General features: G+C 46.0%; 1 protein-coding gene across 4 annotated transcripts in view; it reads left to right on the top strand.

Moving 5' to 3' along the window:
• The window catches only part of LOC142585268 (hepatocyte growth factor receptor-like), a 67,431-nt gene that overhangs the window by 38,917 nt on the left and 5,299 nt on the right, over nucleotides 1-23,215 (top strand). For 2 of the 4 annotated variants that reach the window (XM_075695890.1, XM_075695889.1), the window contains exons 5-16: nucleotides 1,627-1,800; nucleotides 5,497-5,645; nucleotides 7,843-7,981; nucleotides 9,204-9,340; nucleotides 11,439-11,630; nucleotides 11,800-11,911; nucleotides 13,818-14,087; nucleotides 14,809-14,964; nucleotides 16,932-17,169; nucleotides 19,969-20,004; nucleotides 21,638-21,784; nucleotides 22,402-22,488. In XM_075695890.1, the coding sequence (XP_075552005.1) occupies nucleotides 1,627-1,800; nucleotides 5,497-5,645; nucleotides 7,843-7,981; nucleotides 9,204-9,340; nucleotides 11,439-11,630; nucleotides 11,800-11,911; nucleotides 13,818-14,087; nucleotides 14,809-14,964; nucleotides 16,932-17,169; nucleotides 19,969-20,004; nucleotides 21,638-21,784; nucleotides 22,402-22,488 (1,837 nt within the window). The remainder of the gene's footprint in view (nucleotides 1-1,626; nucleotides 1,801-5,496; nucleotides 5,646-7,842; nucleotides 7,982-9,203; nucleotides 9,341-11,438; nucleotides 11,631-11,799; nucleotides 11,912-13,817; nucleotides 14,088-14,808; nucleotides 14,965-16,931; nucleotides 17,170-19,968; nucleotides 20,005-21,637; nucleotides 21,785-22,401; nucleotides 22,489-23,215) is intronic. The other 2 variants (XM_075695892.1, XM_075695891.1) reach the window with 1 other exon arrangement.

Below are 23,215 nucleotides of genomic sequence, written 5' to 3'. Positions count from 1 at the left end.
AACTGCCTGGTGTCTCTGTGACTGACACTTTCTTCTAACTCAGAATTTGTGGCTTCGGAATCTGAGCTGGAGACCGTGTGTCCAAGCTAACGTAAGCCAAGCTGTTCAACGTAAACGAAGATGTAGAAAGCATGGTGCAGGATACAGTTATAAAGCTTATGGTGTGCGGTCGTGAGAGGTCTGACGATCGAACACCGTATGTCCTAAGGTCGCATCTCGCACCGCGCTTTCTTCTTTCTTTTTTTTTTTGTGTTGAACAGCTTGACTGACGTTAGCTGGGACACCCGATATACGACATGCTTGTACGAATGTCGCCCAAAAAAGAAAATTCCTCTTCTTTCGACTTCGCGGGCACTGCTGTTTATTTGCTCTCCCGGAATCAGACATCCTTCGTATTAATAATTTCACGCAATAACATTATTTAGTAACTGTACCTCGCATTACTGTGCACACTTTAAGCTTCTTTCACATTTCACGCGCTGAGACAATCGTAGTTAAAGCTTCCTAATTACAAGCGTGTTGTTAGAGGAAACTTTTCACAATGTCTGCTTCCATAGTATTCTTTTTTAGTGCAGAAGAGAACCACATGCGCAAAATAGTGACAAAACGAAATAAAAACACACGCAGATGCGACGCAACGTTGGAATCTCAATGGCCCTGGTCTTGTTTCAGTTATCGAGGTAACAGTGGTATAGCGGATGACATGAGCACAGCCTCACCACCCGTTGCTGTTATAGCGGTCAGTGCCACGGACGAGAACGAAAGCGACATGCGATACCTGTCGAGGGAAGAATGTTCAGTAAAGGTGTAAGGTATACTTACGTACTTATGTGCGGTACATAAGTACGACACGTATATCGAAATGCATCGACAGTTCCACTTCGACGCCCATCGAAATGCAACTGCCGGCGCCGGGAGTCAAACCCGTGACCTCGTGCAGCAGGACGCTATACTCAAAGCCACCGTTGGCACGCATTTATATTGTTCTTTAAAACTTGGCATTTCCGGGACGAATTCGCTCCAGATGACCCGAGAACGTTCGTTATGGTCGTTCACGCCGCGCTAACATGGTGCCGTAAATCTCTCTGCATTGTAATTAAGAGTTTTATTCTGTTTCTCCCACTCCATCTTCACTCGTGCTCACTTACATTGGCTTTGAAATTCAATATTTCCTGCCCCCCCCCCAAAAAAAAACACGAAAAACACAAGCTCACAAGCCCCGTAGCCAATAATCCCATGAAACCATATGCTCCCCTGTGTCGTACGGGGGGGGGGGGGCGCACACGGTTTTCGCATAATGGTATCGCCACACGATATATGGGAACGTGCGAGCCTTTTTATGCCCCATCCCTCGCATGTTCTTGTGAGATTATTGGATACGGGACATACGGCTTTCCTTTCTTGTTTTTCTCTCTTCGGTAGGGTTCCTATACGCATCCTAGTTTCTATTTTTTTAAAACTCCCTTTGCTCGCTCTGTGTGTGTGCTTTCGTTGCACAGCGGTGACCCGTAATCCACACGTGCGGATCGTGGAAACGAAGCAAAAACTGAGCTTGCCAAACGCTCAAAAAAAAAAAAAAAAGAAAGAAAGAAAAACGCGCTCCCGTGACGCGTTCCGCCCTTGCAGGTGGTGCGCTTCCCCGTCGGTTCCTGCAGCATCTACGAGAAGTGCTCCCAGTGCATGCGGAACCACCAGGACCCGCTGCGCTGCGGCTGGTGCGGAGACCGGTGCGCACACTACGGCGAGTGCCGGCAGCGCGAGACGTTCGGCGCCGGCCGCTGCCCCATACAGCTGGACAGCGTGAGTGCAGGCGTCACATTACGCGGCGATCGCGTTCTCGAAGTGTCGCGGAATGTTTTTTTTTTTTAATGACAGCCTGTTGCGGATAACGTCATTCGTCCGGTCCTCGAGTTTCGATTATTTGGGGAGGCGGACGTTACTTGCACAAGCAGTTGAAACGCACGTTCGACTAATTAACAGAAAGTCAACTAATTATCTTTTCAACTAAATTGCTTTACAGCCCGCGTAGCAGTTTGCGAAGCGCAGCCGGTGAGTTTGCTAGGCGTATGTATCCACATGAAATGAATTGAAATGAATTTCCAGTGTGACGCAAGTTTGGAGACATGCGCCACACACACACACACACACACACACACACACACACACACACACACACACACACACACACACACACACACACACACACACACACACACACACACACACACACACACACACACACACACACACACACACACACACACACATGTTTCGCGAGTTTTGTTGCTTAGGGAAGCTTTCTGTGTCGACGAGTTTTCGTATTCTCGTGTCACGTCAAGTACGCAGTTGATCGTGATGACGAGCGTGAATACAGCGGATATCCGCGCAAGAAAAAAAAAGATACAAAAAAAGAGAGATAGAACGTGTCCGTGAGAAGGTGGTTGTTGTACCGCCGCCGAGCAACGCACGCTTCTTCTTTTTTTTTTTCGCGTCTTGTTATGACGTACAGTCGTGCGCGGGCAATGATGCGGTCTGTAGGCACGAAACGCCGCCGTTCCTGAAGAAAAATAATAACGAGGGACGCATCGCGGCAAGGAAGCGTCGCCATGATCCCCGCTTCCGGGCCTGTCCGCGCTGCACAGTTCCGCGTCAGCAGTCGCCAGTGTTAAAAAAAGAAAGTTTAGGTGGCTGCGTGACACCGTCGTCACGGGACTGATAGCACTAACGAGCTGCATACTATAGGGCTGGTCGACTGATCGTTTAACTTTTGCCATTATTCGGTTTTCACTTTAGTATAGGGATCATTGCTTCTATTTCTTTCTTTCTTTCTTTCTTTCTTTCTTTCTTTCTTTCTTTCTTTCTTTCTCATCTTGCTTTTTACTAGTTTGCGTTGACCAGGCTTACGAAAAGGGTTCTGCTTAAATTGAGGACGACGCAACGGGCTATGGAAAGAAGAATGATGGGTGTAACATTAAGGGATAAGAAAAGAGCAGATTGGGTGAGGGAACAAACGCGGGTTAATGACATCCTAGTTGAAATCAAGAAAAGGAAATGGGCCTGGGCAGGACATGTAATGAGGAGAGAAGATAACCGATGGTCATTAAGGGTTACGGACTGGATTCCAAGGGAAGGGAAGCGTAGCAGGGGGCGGCAGAAGGTTAGGTGGGCGTATGACATTAAGAAGTTTGCAGGGACAACATGGCCACGATTAGTACATGACCGGGGTAGTTGGAGAAGTATGGGAGAGTCCTTTGCCCTGCAGGGGGCGTAACCAGGCTGATGATGATGATGTTAGATACGCCTGCGCGAGAACGAGCCAGACACGCGTAGTTTAAGTCGGCGCGCACGTTGTGGTCAGTTGAATGGAAATTAAATTTGAACTGTAGGGTTTAACGTGACCGAAGCTGCGCAGTGTGCTATATGAGAGACGCCGTGTGTTGGACGAGGGTATATATCGACCAGATGGAGTTCCTGAACTTGGACCGAAAACACGGAAGACGAAAGCGTTTTTTTTTTTTTTTGGCATACCGCTCCCGTCGGTGCGCGGCCACAGTCGCCGCCCGGTATCGTACCCTCGACCTCGCGCTTCGCAGCGCGACACCAGTAGCATATAATCTACCGCGGTGGCTGAAGGATAGCTTTTATGTAGCTAACATCGCTAATAGTTTTCGTGTAGCAAATCCAGTGCGTGTTCACCGTGAACGTGCCGGAAGTTTAGACATATGTGTTGCTTTATGCGTTCTCACTCTTACATGTATATATATCACGCACCTTTGTTCATGCACGAGGGTCCCGAATGTGGCCACATTGATGCCTTCAGATAGCGCGTGTGGGTTTATTGACCAGTTGTGGTCCCCCAAATAGATCACGTACTCGTGACGCCTGCGGCAGAAAGGATGTTCCACATCCGCCGCCAAGGTTTGTGAATGGTGGCGCTGGTTGTCACTCCCAGGGTTAGTTCTAGTAGTAAAACATAAATACCCCAGAAGTGGACGGGGAAACGGCGCCGCGGTAGCTCATTTGGTAAGAGCGTAGCATGCGTAATGCGAAGACTTTGGTTCGTATCCCACCTGCGGCCAGTTGTTTCTTCATCCACTTGCTCTTCCATTAAGTTAGCATTTCTTTAACTCATTGAGCAAGTACAAGTGATTTCCCCCTATGATGGGCCTTGGTGTCTATTTGTTGGGTTCTTATGATATGGTTAATAAAAATCGGGCCCTTCGGTTACCTTTCGTCGCGCGCGCGCGCGCACACACACACACACACACACACACATATATATATATATATATATATATATATATATATATATATATATATATATATATATATATATATATATATATATATATATATATATATATATATCGTAAGAAGCCAACAAACACTGACACCAAGGAGAACATAGGGGAAATTACTTGTGCATGACAAACGAAACAAAGAAACGATAAATTAATGGAAATTAAACTGGATGAAAAAACAACTTGCCGCAGGTGGGAACCGAACCCACAACCTTCGCATTTCGCGTGCGATGCTCTACCAATTGAGCTACCGCGGCGCTGTTTTCCCATTCACTTTCTTGGGCATTTATGTGTCCTAGTAGAACCCTGGGAGTGTTAGCCAGCGCCACCACTCACAGACCTTGGCGGCGGATGTGGGACGTCCTTTGTACCGCAGGCGTCACGAAAACGTGATCTTTTTTGGGTGAAGGCAGCTGGTCAATAAACCCACATATGCTACCTGAAGGCATCAATGTTGCCGGATTCGAGACCCTCGTTATGTAATGAATGAGAACCCCCTTTCTTCTCTCATATATATATATATATATATATATATATATATATATATATATATATATATATATATATATATATATATATATATATATATATAGTGCGCAGGAAGTGCAGCCGAGAGTTCGAAATTCACAATGATTTGAAGCCAACAAACTATGCATATATTTAAGGTACGTATATTTATTAAGGATGTACATTTTCACATCTTATAGGTATCCTGATCGAGCTCCTTACCTTAAATAATGGCAACATTCCAGACGAACTTGACTGGCTATTTTCAATCAAGTCTGGAGGTAGCACTGTTATCACAATTCACAGTGGCAAAATATTCCAGCGGAAGGCATCATATATGCTAGTAACTGTGACCAGGCCCCTAGCGTAGTAGCGACCTTTTGCTTGCTCACCAAAATTTCATACCGATGAATAGTAAGCCAAAAAAGAAAAAGAAAACCACAGAAATAACTTCATACGATCGATTGATTTATTATGAATGGGAAATGTTTGCAACAAGCACAGCGAGTAGATGGCTTCTACACAACGTTAAACTGTCAAATGAATGAAGGATACAGATAAGTGAAGTGAAACATTTAATCTGTTTAGAAGTTCGCTGCCGAATGCTGGGCAGTTGCACTGAACAAAAAAAAATATGCTGAAGAAAATACCGACGCAGCTGTAATAGCACCTGCGGCATTGGTTGCAGGTCTCTCCAACCAAGGGTCCCACGACAGGCGGCACCCTGCTCACGTTCCAGGGCGACAACTTCGGTGACCCCCAGTACAAGCCTTCGAGCAGCATCGAGATCACCGTGGGCAACCACGCGTGCGACCTTGTCCACTGGAATTTCACGCTGTAAGTATACTTGCTTGATGGCTGCACTTCAATTAACTGTCTAGGAGCGAGTGCAACGGCACATTTCTCGAAGCAGAACCGCACTAGAGAATAGGGAGTGCGAGCTACTCCGTAACCTCCTTACTATTTATGGTTACCGGAGTCGTGGACCGCAGTAATAACCCTGGTAGCGACACCATGTGACCCTATGTCCAACTAATGTGCCTGAAGGTGCGAAGAAAGAAGGGGGTGGGACGAGGCTGGAACTAACTTAACGTTGATTCTCGAAATCACACACACACACACACACACACACAAACACACACACACACACACACACACACACACACACACACACACACACACACACACACAAACACACACACACACACACACACACACACACACACACACACACACACACACACACACACACACACATAGCCTGGTAGTTCCACCGTCATCATGTGGTCTTCTTCCGTGTGTACGTTTTTATCTTTTTTCGACATTGTTGTTCCGACTACAATGCTTCTGAAAAATTTTGATGTCGTGGGAGTGTTCTCGTATAAATCAAAATCACCGAAGGACTGCACGTTAACAATTATGTCACTACCAACGCCCCCCCCCCCCCCTCTTTACGCTGTGTTTACGTGCTCTCTTGTTAAACTCCGCATCTCAATATGCCGCTACTAATGCTCCGGTAACCCGGTATTCCGGAAACGCTGACACGTTTACAGACGACTTAAACCGTTCTAGTCGAGCGGCCGCGTTGGTGGCGTCATCTCGTGGCGCAAAGCTTAACCACAGAGGACTCAGCTATTATTACAGTTATTGTTATTATACCTATCTGCTGGTGTAAAGAAGCGGCAGTGGCGTAATCGTGAACACAGTGTTAGGGTTGGCGTCTGACACCACGTGGCGAGAGGTCATTCACCCTACCCCCTGAGCCGAAGCCCACGAGCGACGTCATCCCCGTCGCCTCTCATGATCGTGGCATCGCGCGTGCTGACCTCATCCCCGTCGCCTCCCCTGAGCCGGAGCCCACGGGGGCCCTCTCTCCGTGCCTGTCACGTGTCATTCGACGGAAGCAAGATCCCGCCCACAACTTGCAGAGAGCCTATTTAAGGGGCTCCGAAGTGTACTTTGAGAGACTTCAGACTTCATACTTGAGACTTCATACTTCATGCTTTTCTTATTTTCTTTCAACTACCTTTGAATAAACAGTGCAAGTTTCGTACTAGCAAATCGTCTCGCCCCTGCTTGGTCGCCATGATCTACCGGATGCCTGCAGCCCGCCGACAACGCCACGCTACCCAATAAGTAATGTCGGTCGAGCTTCGATAGGCAGGCGCCGCTACATCTCGGCAGCAGTACGGTACGCTACCCTGGAGTACGCAACAACGGGTCCTTTTTCTTATCGACGAGAACGCCCGCGTAACAAAAAAGAAACATTTCTGATGCATTGTGATTGGACAAAGCGTCAGAATATCTCACTACCGGCATTGCTGTTGTGGTGTGCGGCACCGGTAATCCGGCCTGTATAGATGTTGATATATGTGTTTTATTGGCGCATGGGCCAGGGATGACCAAAGAGCGCCGAAGGCGCGTATTCCATAAGCGGTAACACGTATACAGAGAAGCTGAAACTATACCTATTACTTTCCACGGAACGTCGGGTTACTGGAGACGGGGATGGAAGCAACGACGCCGGTAGCGACAGTTTGTGGCGCTTTGTGCACCACAACGCGTTAGAAGCATTTTTGGGTTATATAGTTGTTCTAGTGGCAGGAAATTGAAAAAAAAGTAGCGTGTTATTTTGTGTCGTTGCCGAGGTTTTACACCAGCAGGGAAGTAAAGTATGGTTGGTCAATGCAATAATAGCTGGGACGCGAATTGCTGCGTTTTCTCTGATTAAAGCATGCGCCTAAAGGTGAAGCCACCAGCGCCTCTGTATTCTAATCGAAACTCGCAAAAAAGAAATTCGCTAAAGCTCTCTCTCTCTATACAATTTATTTGGTTTACATAATCTAATCCCTCTTTATTGGGCGGATACCTTTAAGCATTCCCGCGATAATAAGCTGTGTACATCATAGTTGATTTAACTCACTGTCCTCAATAATCATATCCTATGAACTCGGATTTCAACGCGAGAAGTGTAAATTTCCACTTGCAAAATCAACGTTGCATGCTAACCGATTCACCTGCCTAACTTTTGCAGTGTGCAGTGCAAAACTCCACCAGGTCAGTATGGCTCCAAAGTGGATATTATGATATCCGTAAATGACACTCATTGGAGTGACATGAAGAACTACGACGTCCAGGACCAGCGCACGATTGATAACGGCTTCGAATATGAGGTGAGTTGCATACTTTTGCGAAAAAAATGCCAGGTGACTCGCTATAAAACGTACACTTCCTCTTTTTATTATTATTACTATTTGTAGCTTGAGAACGTCTGCTTTCACAGTTATACCCATTAGTAAAAGGCTTATTCTTTATGATGCTCGGCATATATACAGGGACCTTTGCAACAGCACGGAAAAAACACCGGCGAACAAACAAGCAAACAAATCATTTTAACAGATAAGAAGAGTTAACAAACGTTGCAGAGTTCTGTAATGAATATCACGCGCAATCATATCACCCGGCACACTCGACATGTGAACGTTAGGCACTCCTACATGCTCCTGTTACTGTTGCAGTGATACTTGGCTAGATATTGGAGTGGCTTGGATGTAGAGTGAAGCTATGAATACTTGAAGGCTAGTTCTGTTTAGCCGAAGTACATTTATACACAAAATGATTTAAAAGAAAGAATGGTTACACCAGTTTCGGGAACAGAAGTGGGCTGGGCACACCCAAGAATAAATGAGACACTGCTTGTATTTTTGGGTTCGTTATTGAAACAGAGGAAGGGGAAACTATGAAGACTCGATTCTTTTTTTAGTCCCAACCATATAAAGCCAATAGGAAATGAAGCCGTGGAAAGTACAGAGGAAATGAGCCGTGGCGTCTTAATTGAAATGTAGAAATAAGAAGGACAATTCGCTGCCGGTGGGATTCGAACCCACATGCTCTGCGTTACGCGCGTGCGATGCTCTACCAATTGAGCTACGCCGGCTTTTTTTCTTTATTGCCAATTGAGCTACGCCGGCGGCGGCTAGCCTCCCATCCAATTTCTGGGGTATTCGTGTATGCGTGCGCGATCTAGCCTTAGGAGTGCTAGAGCCCGCTTGGCTAGCACTCCTTTTAACCGCAGGCGTCACGTGGTACGTAAACCTAGGAACAGGAACTGTCATAGGTAATTAAATTTTCGGGTTTTACATGCCCGAACGACGGTCTGGTTGTGAGGCACGCAGTGGTAGTGGAGGGATTCTTCGTTAAGTTTGACAACGTGGTTTTTTTTTAACGTGTACCTAAATCTAAGCGCACGACCGTTTTTGCACTTCGACCCCGTGGAAATGCGGCCACCGCGACAGGTATCGAACCGGCGACCTTGAGCTCGGTAGCGAGACTCCGTAGCCACTAAGTTGCAGTGGCAGCTGCTGTCACAGCGCTAAGTTATCCTTCTCTTTCCAGGTGGCAACGTTCACAGGCTTGCTACCAACTTATGGGCCATTTGCCGGAGGAACCAACATCACCGTGTACGGAGCCAACCTCAACATCGGATCGCAGCAGTCCGTGATGATTGGCGAGAACCCGTGCAGGATAAACAGGTAGGGATTAGAAGCTAGCTAGTTGATTGAGTAATGCTAACCTACGTGATTGTGCTAGCGGAACTCTTGCAGCTTAGTGGTGCATTTTGCATACAGAAAAAAAAAAGTGAATGATTCAGAAGACAAAACAATCTCTGTGAAACTTCCTATGCGCACGGCGGCCTGGGTTAGGCTTTCTGAGCTTATGCGATAATTAGACTGCAAAGCTTTCAGCTGTGTTCTTTTTGTTCGAGTGTACTGTGAGTACGCCACCGAACAACAAGCTAGATGCTTGTCGTGCTTATTAAATTTGGAAGCACCCGAATATAGGTTTTGCCTCATCGTGTGCTTGTAGCAGTGCTGACAAATGCTGCTAGTGGGGGAAATAAGCATACCATGATTTGCTTTATTGAAAACTTAACCGACATCTTGAGTGCATTTGCTTAGCGCCAACCACCACGACTGCCGACAAAAAGAAAAAAACAATAATACACGCAGTGGTTTAGAGGTGATAAATTCCTAAAGTTCACTTATTGCCAGTTAAAACAGCGGTGGAGGGGAGGGGAGAATTAAGTGCGCTTGCTGGAGTCGTTCGTGGAGTGGAAACAAGTCTTTAATGCACTCAGAACAATTGTTACCTCTTCCCTAAATAGACTTCTCATTTGCCTTTGAAAAAAAAAAAACTGCAAGAATATTTGAAAATTTGAATACAAATTGGGTACTCCTTGCTGTTTGATTAGTATTCGATTGGAGATATCACTGTTTGAAATTGTCGAATATTATTCTTTTCTGTTGGAATACATGGAATCACACTTATTGGAGTCTTGAGTGATTATGACCGCCGCCAATCGGCTTCCAACTATTCTGCTGCAGGAAACTAGCGCAGCTTGTGCAGAAGCACTGCTTTCCGAGCGAACGTACGGGAAAGATAAGTCCTGCTCCGTAAAACTGATCGAGACGTGACAGAAACATCAAGATGGAGGCTTGGAAGAGTGATCAAAGAAACAGTGTCAATGAAGTCAAACCTTTCGACAGGGGTAGCCGACGTTTCGAGAAGGGGGCGATCAAAACAATTGGCTCCAGCGACACTGCTTGCTTGAACGTTGTTGATAACTTTAGCGAAAGCGAGTCTGTGAATCCCTCGCTTTGGCAGCCTACGAATTCGTTTTCTCGATTTAGCCAAATCACATTGTTACCTGGTCAGTCTCACCATGTGTGGATCAATCTAAAACATTGTTCGGCGCTATAGTATCACACTTATCTCCTTCAACGAACACAGCATTAGACGTGCCGTATACCGTGTTTCACCGCTAGTATTGTCATGGCACAAGGGACAACTGAAATCAGTTGTTTCTCGTTTGTAAGCTTCTCAGTTGAACTGGCGTCAAGTTGTTAATGACAATACATGTTTGAAATGACGTAAATAAGCTTTCTCTTTCTTTTTGTTCTTTTGTTCCAAATCGACACCACGCACACTTTATATTTCACTTTGTTTAGAAACGAGAAAATAGTCAATATTTGAATGGCTGTTCGAAAGTCATTTTTCTCGAATATTCGTATTCGATTCGGTTTGAAGACTTCGCTATTCGAACGCCCTTAACCCCTTACTCATACCTCTCACGAATGGATCTTCTGTCCTAAAATATCGTAGACAGTGCGAGCTACCGGGCTTATTCCGGCGCTAAAGGTTGCTCTCGAGACGGAGGAAAATACGGTGCCATGACGCCGGAAGGACGCGCAGCGCCGAGACGCATGCATTCGCATGGTCGCGCGTGATCGTCCGATTCGACGCCTTGTATTGCTTGATTGACGTGGCTGACTGTATGACTTGCGCTTAGTTGCAGAAAGTGCAGAAAATATTGATTGTTTATACGGAATGTGCTTACTGCCGGAACGCTTTTTTTTTTCCATTTCACGGCACGGTTATCATTCTTTGGTCATCCGGCAATTTATCGTTTGCGGAGGAGCCGGCGACGCCATATATAAATGTACTGATTTCGCCTCCCAAAACATCAATCGCTCCAGCTGTAGCTTGCGCTCCAGTGCAGCACTGGTGTTGGGAAACAGAGCACGAGCTTGCCGGCATGCCCTACACAAATTTGCCGTTGTTTCGACGCAGGATCGAAAGAACGCTGCTGCAATGCACCACGAGCGCTGTGTCTCCGGAAAGTGTGCACAAAGATATGCAAGTCACTCTGGCCATCGACGAAGTCGAAGTTCCCTTCGTTCCGGCGGACAACCTCAGTTCGGTGTTCACCTACAGGCCAGATCCCGAGATCAATGACATCTCGCCCAAGACGGCCACGTTCAAGTGAGTACAGCGAAATCTGTGCGCGGTCACTGCTGTCTTGTGTGTGCATTTCGCCTGCCTTTACGCAGAGTTGAAAAAAGAAAGAACGCGTTTGTCGTCATTTTTTGAAGATATTGCAGATATTATGTGAATACGCATAGACGAATGATGCGTGGTGTGATATTTGCAGTGGGAATTCTACTGTTGTGGTGAGGGGTGCTCACCTGGATAGTGTCGCCGTGCCCACGATGGTGACGCGGGTGACTTCTCTCGACCACAAGAATCAGGAGTACATAAGAAAGGTGAGATGTACGTTCTACCAAACGGACGTCCTAAGCAATGCAAAAAAGAAGGATCGCTTGTAGCTCCTTTACGTAGGAGTAACGATTTGTCCTATGTTTAACTTCATTTGTAAGCATTCTCGTCAGATTGAGTAAGTTCACTTTATGTGCGCCAGGTCATAGTGAGAACGCATTATGGGATAGAGAGCAGATAGAAAGAGGTACACGCAGTCTTGGGAATACGGTTGAACACGAGGCAAGCACTTTTAGTTTCAGTTTCCGTTTATTGATGCGATTGAAAGTTTGTACAGATTGAGATGCGATTCAGATTTTGAAATCGTAAATATTTAAGACTGTCCCGGAGGCCAGCACACTTGTGGGGAGCTTGTCTTGGATACTTCAGTACCGTTTGTCCTCAAAATGTAATTAAGAATAAATGCTTTCTGTGAAAGTAAAAGCAACGACGAGAAAAAACCAGAACAAAAGGAAAGCTGAGAGAAATTTATGTTCAACCAAAAAAGTGAACGACGTATAAACTGGCGCCAACACACGCACGCACGCACGCACGCACGCACGCACGCACGCACGCACGCACGCACGCACGCACGCACGCACGCACGCACGCACACACACACACACACACACACACACACACACACACACACACACACACACACACACACACACACACACACACACACACACACACACACACACACACACACACACACACACGCACACACACACACACGGCACACAGGCACACAGGCACACAGGCACACACGCACACAGGCACACACGCACACACGCACACACGCACACACACTTCTGTCTTCATGCCATTGCCGATGGTGTTGGACGAAGCTGGACAAAGAATAGGAGAAACTGACCCGCTCTCGCTTTGATGAGTAACTTGTTGCTATGCAATGTGGCTCAAATGAAAGAAAATGGTAAAGTTGAATGAATAATTCGCGAGTTTCATTGGTTCGTCGTTAAGTTAACGAAAACTAAGGCGCGCGTGCGTGGTTTCACGGGTGCAATGCAGCATGACTCACGTGCCAAGCCATCACAAAAAAATGTAGTTGCTATTTCTGTGCTGGGAGTCTGAGGGTCGAACCCGCAATTGGACAAGTGTATTTCATTCTTTTCTTTTTTTTTATTAAAGAGTTCTGAATCGAGGCGAGACAGGAACCCGTCCGCCCGCCGTAATGTGCCTGAAACGAGGCAAAGATCGATTCTAATTGAAATAAAAAAGTGTCTTAATTTGCAGTATAAAAGGAAGGAAAGTGAAAGGAAAATAAAGAATAAATGTCACTGAACGCGATTATTTGCCCTACAGCTTACAACACCAGCTCAAAGCCTCGCGTCGTGGTACTGTGATCGCGCTCTTTAAGCTGCTTTAAGCTTCTTTTATAATTAAGGACTGACATACTTATTGCTCGAGACGGGTGACAGATAACACGTCGAGAAAGAACCGGAAGAAAGCCTGAGTGCGAGCTTTCTTCACGTTCCCTTTCTTTGTGTCGTTTCTTTCCCGCTTCGCGCAATAGGAGTCAGTCCTTGACAGTGAACCACTAAGGCCCGAAAGATGACGTGCTCCTTTCTGAAATCTTTCTGAAATCGTTCCTTTATTTCATTTATTAAGCACAAGTAATTTCCCCTATGTTATCCTTTGCGTCAGTGTTTGTTTACTTTTTATGATATGAAATATTTCAGGTATTACAGAAATCACAAGCGAGTTCTTATGAGTATCATGAGTATTATGAGTATCATGAGTATTCTTATATATCATGAGTATCATATGAGTATTCTTATCGGCCTAGTCAAGCTGTTTTCCAACAGCTTTTAGCCTTTGGTATCCACCAGAACACTTGTAATTCTGGAAATAAATTGAATTGAATTGAATTGAATCAATCGTTTCGCACAGGTCTGTCGTGCAGATACCAGCGGCACGAGGATGTTCTGTCCCGTGGCGTCGCTCAAGGAGTCCGCCGTGATCAGCGCCAGGCAGCTGGAGGCGCACCTGCTTCCAATTCTGGTGCAGGTGAAATTCGAGATGGACGGTCTGCACCTGCCGAATCGAACAGACGCCTCGGAAGGGCACTTCAACTTCGTCTACAGGCCGTCGCCACGTTTCGACCGCTTTCCCGAAGAAGGATTCGGCATCAACCCGGACAAGCCCACTGTCCAGATCACAGTGAGTATGCCAGCTATAGGTCTCCGTTCACCGCAACGGAGTTTTTTTTTCTTTTTCTTTTTTGAAGAGATTGTAGCGGAGGGAAGATCGGCTACTAATAAAGTACTTACGTACACCAGATGCTAAAAAACCGTTGAGACACAAGTGCACCTACACACACAAAGAGATGACGGAAATGGAAGCACGGTGGCATTCCGTTGCTTCATGGCACCATTTCTTTCAGAGCACACGTGTCTTAGGGATCAGTTATATAGTTGCGGTGCCCGCCCTCACGTGCGTAGGTAGTGCTTATTCATACCGCTTTATTTCCCGTGTCATTCTAGTTATGCGGCGTTGCGAGTTGTAGGCGTATCTAATTGATTTTTTACCATCTCTGTTCTTCGTAACAGCTTTTGTTACGAACAACGTGTTTCAGCTGTTTACCTATAAAACGCAACTAGCATACATTGGCGATGTTGCAATTTGTCTCTTCTATATAAAAAACAGTATGTACCTATTTGCATTAACAACGTTTGGACATCTTTCCTTAATGTGGTTAGAATTCATTGATCCTAAACATGTAAGACTACAGATGGAGTAGAATATGCCGAAGAAGTTCCTTGGTGTAAACACTTCTTCACGTTGGAGAGCTCGAAACGAAGTTAGGAACTGCCTTGCCGTCTTTTCTTGCTCTGTTAACTAAATCAGCATCTGTGTCTGACACTGTCTTGATTCCTTTCAGGGAAACCACTTCGAAGTTCTTATGGATAACGATCAGGTGTCCGTCCGAGTCGACGGCGTCGACAATGCGTGTAATGTCACGACTGTCAGCTCCGGTGTCATTGTGTGCATACTAAGGCCTGATACACTCGACGAGAACATGCCTCACTCCCTCGATGTAAGTACGCAAGCATGCTTGATTAAGCTTGAAAATAGCGCGTGTCTGTAGATAGATAATGTTTTTACGCCAAAAAGTCGATGACGCGTTTTGCATTATGTTGCTAACAAAAAGCAAGAGTTTCGAGTGGTAAGTGAGGTCGCTGATTGTAACTGCTAAAGCGAGGCAGTCCAGGTAACTGGAGGTCACTGTGGGAGGCCTGCGTCCTGCAACGAAGATAAATGGACAGGTGCTGCCAATGATGATGACATTGGGATAGATTGAAGCCATGCTGATTATGAAAGAGGTTAGTTCACTTATTCGCGCATTTCCTAAAGAAACTCGTGGCTGCTTATAATTTGCAAAATTTTAATACGAAGGTGACGTAGTTGCTTGTTTAAGCAACCAAACAGTATTATTAGTATATATCTTAACTTAAATGATGACACACTCATGAAGCACTCCCCTTTATTCCTTGTGTAGAGTAGTAATCCGCTAGTATATGAATTGTACATGTTAACAGGGCTTCTGTTCCCATGGCTGCAGATTTACTTTTTTTGTGTTTCACAGTAACGAAAAAAGAAGTCATATACTTCACCTTGGTGCGATCTGAGTGCCATCTTGTCCACAAGCGAGCATAACGAGGTTTCTGTTTTTGTAGCTCTTACATTCAGCAAAAATCTGCTGAGTTTTCTTATGTTCATAACAAGTTGTATTGAAATTGTTATGAGCTTAAGAAGTCGAAAGCTAAAATAGTGGAAATAGTGAAAGCTAAAAATGAAAGCAAGGTAGTGGAAGCCAAGAAAATTCACCGACGATTACCATACTCTCCAATGCGAAATTAGATTGCAGTTCTATACGTGGTTTAATTTCGCGATATATTGGCTGGCGCGGACAATCTGTCTCGCGCGGCACGTTGCAAACGGAGCGAAGTGTCGCACGACTGCCTCGCCAATCTGGAGATCGCGAGAGGCAGCGCGTGGGTGACGCCTGGGCGCGATTCATAGCAGCCACCGCCAGACCTCCCAGACGACGCGCACTACTCTGGCGCTATCTCGTAGCCACCGCCGCCACACTACGCTTTTCTCCTCACACTTTCGCCATACCCTCCTCCACCGCTTTCCTCCTCGTGTCTTCCATCCCCCACTGCGCTCCGCGTTCGCTCCTTCAACCTTCGCTGTGCTCGTTCACTCGGTTACGCCGGCGCCAACGCAGGAACGGGCGCTTAAGAGCTGCTCCTTAAAAACAAATGTCGATTGTTGAAAAACTTAAGCTGTAAAAGGTGGCTTTCAGGACCCCTTAACCTGATCGCACGGAACTCACCGGTTTGTTACAGACGGATATTTATTGTACGCTTAAGTAGCACAGCATGACACAAATAAGCAAAACGAAGCCAACAGGACGACTACAAGACAAAGATTTTCGATTGAATAAACAGAGAAGTTACTTCTCCTCCCCCCTCCAGTTTAGTCGAATTGCTATGCCGTCCTGGAAGACGAAGGATAACATTGATTGTTTTTCTGCAGCAAAATTCATTAGGATAAAATACATGAGGCCGAAAGCGGCCTGCATGTCGTATATTTCAGTGTTCACGTGTGTGGCTGCTCTTCATTTTCTTTTCTTTCTTTTTTTATTTCGACAAATAGCGTTGGGATATTTATTGAGAATAGGCACAGTAAGCTTCAGTTGTGAGTCAATGCTTGTGGTGTCCGGTCTTCGGCCGTCCTTGTATTTTCGTGATATACTCTTTACCACGAATACGCGGAAACTCTCCCAAGTATCGATCTTGGTTTTCACCTCATTTACCTAATTTTCAGTCAGCAAATGTTCTTTCGGTGATTTTCGAACGAAAAGACCAAAAATGTATTGAACTTGGTGTTTACGCTGCGTGATTCTTCCGCCAGTACGTGTTTATTTTAATGTAAGTAATTGAGTGCCTGGGGGGCACACAAGAAGTTGAAGCGTCGGGATTTATTCCCCGTGGACAGGTCGTGTACGCGGGTCGGAGCTATCCGGTGGGCGCCGTCAAGCTGGTGTCAGAACAGTCCGGCGTCAACTCGGGAGTCATCGCGGGTGTCGTCGTCGCGGTGTTTCTCATCGTGCTCGTCGGTGTGGGGGTGTTCTTCTACCGCCGACGTGACGCCAAGAAGGCACAGCAGCCGGGTTACTTTGTCGACTTCGACAACCGCCACGTTGAGAATGGCGCGAGAGGAGTCGGAGCGAACAGTGAGTATACACACGCCCACTAGAGTACTTCGTTTTTCATCGATGGCACAGGGATTATTCTTGTTGTTATTATTATTTGTTTTGAACACATGTACACATATACACAGTTAACAGGAAAGGGAAAGCGAGTAGCAGTCTGGCAACTGCCACCGGAAGGGGCACAACGCCTGCCTACTCTTCTGAAGGGAGGTGACAGCAACACAGAAATGGAAGATAGGAAGGAGGGGAGGAGAGAGGAAAGGAAGAGCAACAGGACAAATTTAAAGACTAACGTAGAGCCCAGTACATTACGCACGTTTTTCTGCCGAGTTTCGACTCTGCAGCCGGAATTAAAGTGACGCCGCGTCGAACAGCCTCCACAATTATCTATCACATCCATGGCTAGTTCCCTATGCGGCTAATTGTGCGCTCCACGATGAGACGCCAGGTACAGCTGCACGCAATCACGGTTTCACCGGTAGTCGGTTCACAATATACACTACAAGGTGTTTGAACCCGCCACCTCCCATCTTTGAAGGAAGAAGCGTTAGAACACAGTACAGATCACACACAGTACGACCGGTCACTGAAGGTCACGCTACTACAGAATGTTGAATGTTCACGCTATAAACGTGAACTTAAGTTAGTTAAGTTTAGAAAGTTTAGTAGGGCGTGATGGGCCTGATCCCGTTTAGATGCACAACCACTGGGGTATAAACATTCCTCGAGTGTCGCACACCGCAGGCCAAGGAGATGATAGTTTCTCACTAGCGACATGCGCTGCGCGCTGAAAGCGGGACACTCAAATATAAGGTGCTGAAGTGTCTCGCAGCAGCCACAAGACGTACACAATGGACTTGCCACACGCCCTTGTCTGTATAAACGTTCGTGCACGTTCACGCAACCAACCCTCAGCTTGAGCAGTTGTGCTCTAGCACGACGAGGCAAGCCTCGACCGCGAACACGGGGCTGGAAAGTTCCATTTGCGACGCTGATCTGGATGTTGCTTGAGTAGGTGGCGACGAATTATCAAACGAGCATCATCAAGCTTGCACAAATCAAGCTTGCAGTTACGTGGAAGCGAAAATGTTATCAAGGAGAAGTCAGGGACGTGGAAGAAGGGGCTGGGGGCGAGCGAGGAGAGGAGCGGTTTGGTCGGCAAGTGTTCAACCTAAATTCAAACGCGAGCATAACCGGTCAGAATGTCTGTGACGCGTAATTACGTGCAACCGCGACGCGTAACAGCTGCGTAGCCAGTTTCTAAGCATGGAGTAGTCCCAAGCGCGTACGATTCGGGTTCTAAGGTAAGCCACTGTTATAAATGCATGTGAGCCTTGAAACGGAACAACGCATAGGTTTACTTTCGGAATTGTTCGCGTTTGAACATTTATCCTGATAGTACATATAAAGCTCATGTGTGAGAGCGCGCACCTTATTTGTGAACCAAGCTAAAGACTTGGATTCTACCTATAGTTTAGGGAAGGCTTATATTAGAAAAGACTGTTTAAGTCTTTAGTAGACGCATTTTATTCCCAGATACGATGACCTATCTTTTTTTCCTCGTCTGTGCTCCAGCTCCGCAGAAGTGTTCTTCGTGCAAGCAAGAAATCAGCATTAGGAGGTGGTGTACAACAAGAGCTAGAAAGTGAAAGCTGATTGTTTTGTGGTTGCAAAAGTAAATCGTTGACATTGCGGAATGTGTCAGCACTTTAGGATTGTTCATCTAAGAAAGCGGTGTAGCGGGAAATGAAAGGGCGGCTAGGAAGCGGAATGAAAAAAACAAAGATATGCCGCTCAAGGAAGAAGCTGTAACGGTATGTTTGTCAGGCTGAGTCCATGTGAAAGTAAACCTTGATAAGCGCCTAATGATTACAGGCCTGCCTAGCCTTCCAGAGTGTCACCAAACAAGGATAATCACAAAACCACCCACTGCAATCGAGAACGGCGGAGGATACGGGGTAACTAGGAACATTGAAGCTCTATAGAACGGAGTCGGCTGACGCGTGGAAAGGGTGACAGGAGACCGCTTGAGGGACCTCGATTCTACAGCGTACATAAATGGGCTGATGATGAAGGTGATGGCATGCAGCGCTTTTTCTGAACATCACCTAAAAAAAATCGCTAAGGCACCTAACACGGTTTCGACTGGAAAACTGATGAAGAAACTCATAAATCCATGTTGTGCAGTGATAAGGAAAACCCACTCTGCCGGTCTTTGCAGCCAATTTACTGTGAAAGCAGCACGAGCCACACGTGATGGTAAACGTAAACGTAGCCATGGGAGAGCAGTTCAAATGCCTAGTTTTAGCCTTCGATCTTTCAAAGGTCTGACGTCCCTCCAATTATAGTGTTACTTTCACGAAAAAAATGACAAAATGTAAACATTTAACGACATATCGTGGTAGTTTAGTGGCGATGGCGTTGCACTGCAGACTTCGAGATCACGGGTTCGATACAGGCCGCGGCGGCCGCATTTCGATGGGGGCGAAATGCGGCCAGAGTCCCTCACAATGGCGCGCCTATTATCAATTCGTGTATGTGGTATGTAAAACAAAAGAACTTAAATTGTTTTGTTAAAGTTTTAGCCTCTGTACAAAAAGGTAAATGGACATTGCGAGAAGTTAAGGCAAAATAAAAAATGAATGGCAGTGGCCAAAGCTGTAGCGGTTTCTGAATGTTTCGTACAAGCGAAATTCAGCTCTTTGACATGACCTGTTATATTAGAGTTGCATAAGTGACATCACGGCTGTGCTGCATCACGCCGTGCAATTGGCTTGTTCAGCAGGTCGAGCAGAAATTTTTTTTTGTGCGTATTTTCAGGCGACGGCGCCCCTACGAGTCTGCCACAAATTCAGGGTAAGAGGTGGTAAAACGCCAGCACACCCCACAGGCGATACGCCTTTCTTTTTCCCTCGTGGCTTTCTGGTCTCATGACATGTCCTGGAGCTGAGCGCATGGCTAACACGGATGCGGGCTGGAATGCAGGGGCGATTCCGCCTATTTAGATGGAAATGATGCCGCTATTGCTACAGATTGCAGAAATTCTTGACCGATAACAGCCTCGGGGTGGTTATTTTAAACTTTGATAAAGTTGCAACTTAAACCGCTGGTCCTTTCACACATACCTCGCGCATCGAGGAGGAGCTGGTTTTTTGACCACGTATGCCAATTAATCAAGAAATGTGTGTCGTTTTTGGTAGCTTGATGTATGTTGTGTAGTGACGCGGGGGTCCTGTAACTCGACGTAACGTGATTGCGGCAAGCGTAACAGTTGAAGAGGTGATGACCGGGAAAGTCCGTAGCTGTGGCCAAATGCTTTAAGTTGTTTCGTTTAGCGCTTTAGGCCTCAGGGAGGCATCGCGGTTGGATATCGAGACGAGGAGAGCTTAAATTGGAATCTTGCATTCGTTCTTGGGTTATGTGCGAAAGTCCTAGCGGTTCAAGCGAGCAGATATTCTCAAGGGAACATGAAAGTCTGAAGGAACGGTTGAGGCATTGAATTAACTTTACGTAAATGCTAACAAGGGGCAGCAAAATACAAGATTTTTGAGTTTCGTTAGCGGTACATGGATGCGTGGAACTAACCTACTAACCAGTGCTTTCTCCCTTTCTTTACAGATGCATCAAAGTACATTTAGCGGCGACAGCTGTATCTCATGCGCTGCTAAGCTTTAGAATGAGTTCTGTGACTTGCCTTCGATAAGATTTTGATTACTAGAATTAACTAATGAGGTTTAGTAGAAGATATGCCAAATGACATATAAGTGTTTAAAAGATGTCAGTGTGTGATAAGACGACGACAATTTTTTAAGCTTGCTTGAAATTAACGATATTATCAGCCGGACATTAGTAAACAGTATCGTGTACAGCTGATACGGCATTATTTGGGCAGGGCGAAACTATATGTGGAGAACTTGTCAATGCAGCTGCTATTCAGTTTCTCTGGCTGCGTAGTAAGGTACTTATATATCATATTAACCACGGTGTCCTCACTATTCTAGCCGGAATTTAAACCTAAGGGTCGCAAGAATGCTATTTTTCTGACGAAAGCTAAGGCAATAACCACAGGAAACAAAACAGCGTAAATTTCACACCAACAGGCATTGGTGCCAACACACAAACTTGCACAAATAAGAATTTGTAGAATAAGAAAAAGAAACATCGAATCGAATTACAGAAAGAGGGCATACCACGTTAACCAAAATAATCAAGTTGTAGCCTTCAAGTGTTTGAGTCAGCGGGTCGCGAAAGAAGCCGCAGCGTTTTGACCACAAAACGATTATGGCGTACTTTGTATGCAGGTAGCTACGCTTCACAAACGAGCGAAATTTAGCTGACTCACTACTCTCTCCAGCACTTGCCTGCATGACGCACCCTGTCTCTTTGGATTTTGTTTCTTCTGGGCTACGCGGTGAACTGTCTTTGCTTTCTACGTGCGGCGACCTTCCCGAGTAAGAGTGGCGTTGTTGTTGCATTCCCGCTTCCACAGGCTACGTGCAAGGCAGTGAAGCCGACGCTCGACAGGCCCTCATAAGCTCCACCTTCCAGATCGACGAGGAGACGAAACTTATGCTCGAATCAGAAAAGCTGCTCTTCAAGAGAGAACACCTCATCTTGGGCCCGGTCATTGGCCAAGGTATGCTACGCTAACTGCTTAACGTACGGACACGAAATTGGCTAGCGCCGGCAAATAGCTCAGTCGGAACTCTATCTGCATAATCACGTCGGTAAAGCGTTGATTAATAACCGAGAAAATAAAGGCCCCGTCTACCTTAATTTGGCAGATGTAACAACCTTTTTGGTAAAGTTCGTTTTATTACTGCGGGAAGGGCCTCACTTTGTAATTGCACCCACAGGTATATGTCGTGGGCAAAGGCTTAGTGCTGTCACCTGTGCCCTTAATAAAAACGGTCCTCCGTATGAAACTGCACTTTTGACGGGGGTAGGGGTGTGAGTTAAAGATGAATAAGAAAGCCCCTGTGTGTGCAACCTGATTTACTGTACACGGCTTGATCTTATCAGGATTTTGGTTATGCACTTGCTGACTCTACTTGTTTGCGAAAGTTGTGTCCGTCAAATCGCACAGCGCACCTGAGCAAGCAGCATTTGCGTATCTAGCATAGCATTCTTAATAAAGCTACTGTTAGTTTGACTTTCGGGACCCTGTGTAATACCAGTTTAAAAGTTCATATTGTTAGCCTTAAGAAATGAATTACGTGGAGCTCCTCATCTGTCGCCCGTTTCAACCGACAGGCCACTTTGGTTGCGTCTACCGGGGTACCTTGGAGCTGGAAGGCAAGGGTGAGGTTCAGCAGGTCGCCGTCAAAACTCTTCACAACAGTGAGTACTCCAATCTCTCACTTGGGGCAATTTAAATAACAATTAGCCTCAGGAGCGTTTCCAAGTCTAATACAGTAACTACATAAGTTTTTGTGCACGTTTCTTTTTGCGCCATCGTTACGAAAATCACGAGAAATGCGCGCCTATCACGCGCACTTTTGTCTACGAATAATACAGCAGGCACATGGAATTATTGTACTGCATACGTAACTATTGAGTACGTTTGTATCTCTGTTTATGCGGAAACTTTAATTTTTTTGTTCACATTCAGTAAACTTTAGATCTACGCATCGCAGAACCACTCTGCAATATTTTGGTGCCTTAAGTGGGCGAGCTGTGCATGCGAGTGAATATTCGCACCCGAACCAAGGGTGTCGTAACAGTCAGGCAACTCAAGCGCGCTGAACGTTACTACCAGCGTTTGCAACATTGTGGCCTAGTGCATGTCGCGCAGTTAAAGGAACACGCGCACTTTGGTTCAATATGTTATCGCGTTGTAGTGACGGGGAAGAACGACAGATATTGCTTAGTTTGCGAGACATAATCTTAACTATTGGTAAACGTGTGTTGCGAACAGTCGTGTACGTGTACATTCTAGAATGCCACGTGGGTGCTAGCGATTACTCTAGAATGCTGGGCAACTTATCTGTAAATAGCGGACGCACTGTTGTCGCTGATTCTGTAGAGAAGCATGTCTTGCGCCCAGCGATGACTTGATGACAGTGAT

This window comes from Dermacentor variabilis, chromosome 6 (assembly GCF_050947875.1).
Source record: "Dermacentor variabilis isolate Ectoservices chromosome 6, ASM5094787v1, whole genome shotgun sequence".
Taxonomy (NCBI): domain Eukaryota; kingdom Metazoa; phylum Arthropoda; class Arachnida; order Ixodida; family Ixodidae; genus Dermacentor; species Dermacentor variabilis.
Note: the sequence above shows the minus strand (reverse complement) of the source record. Positions and strands in the feature narration are given on the sequence as shown.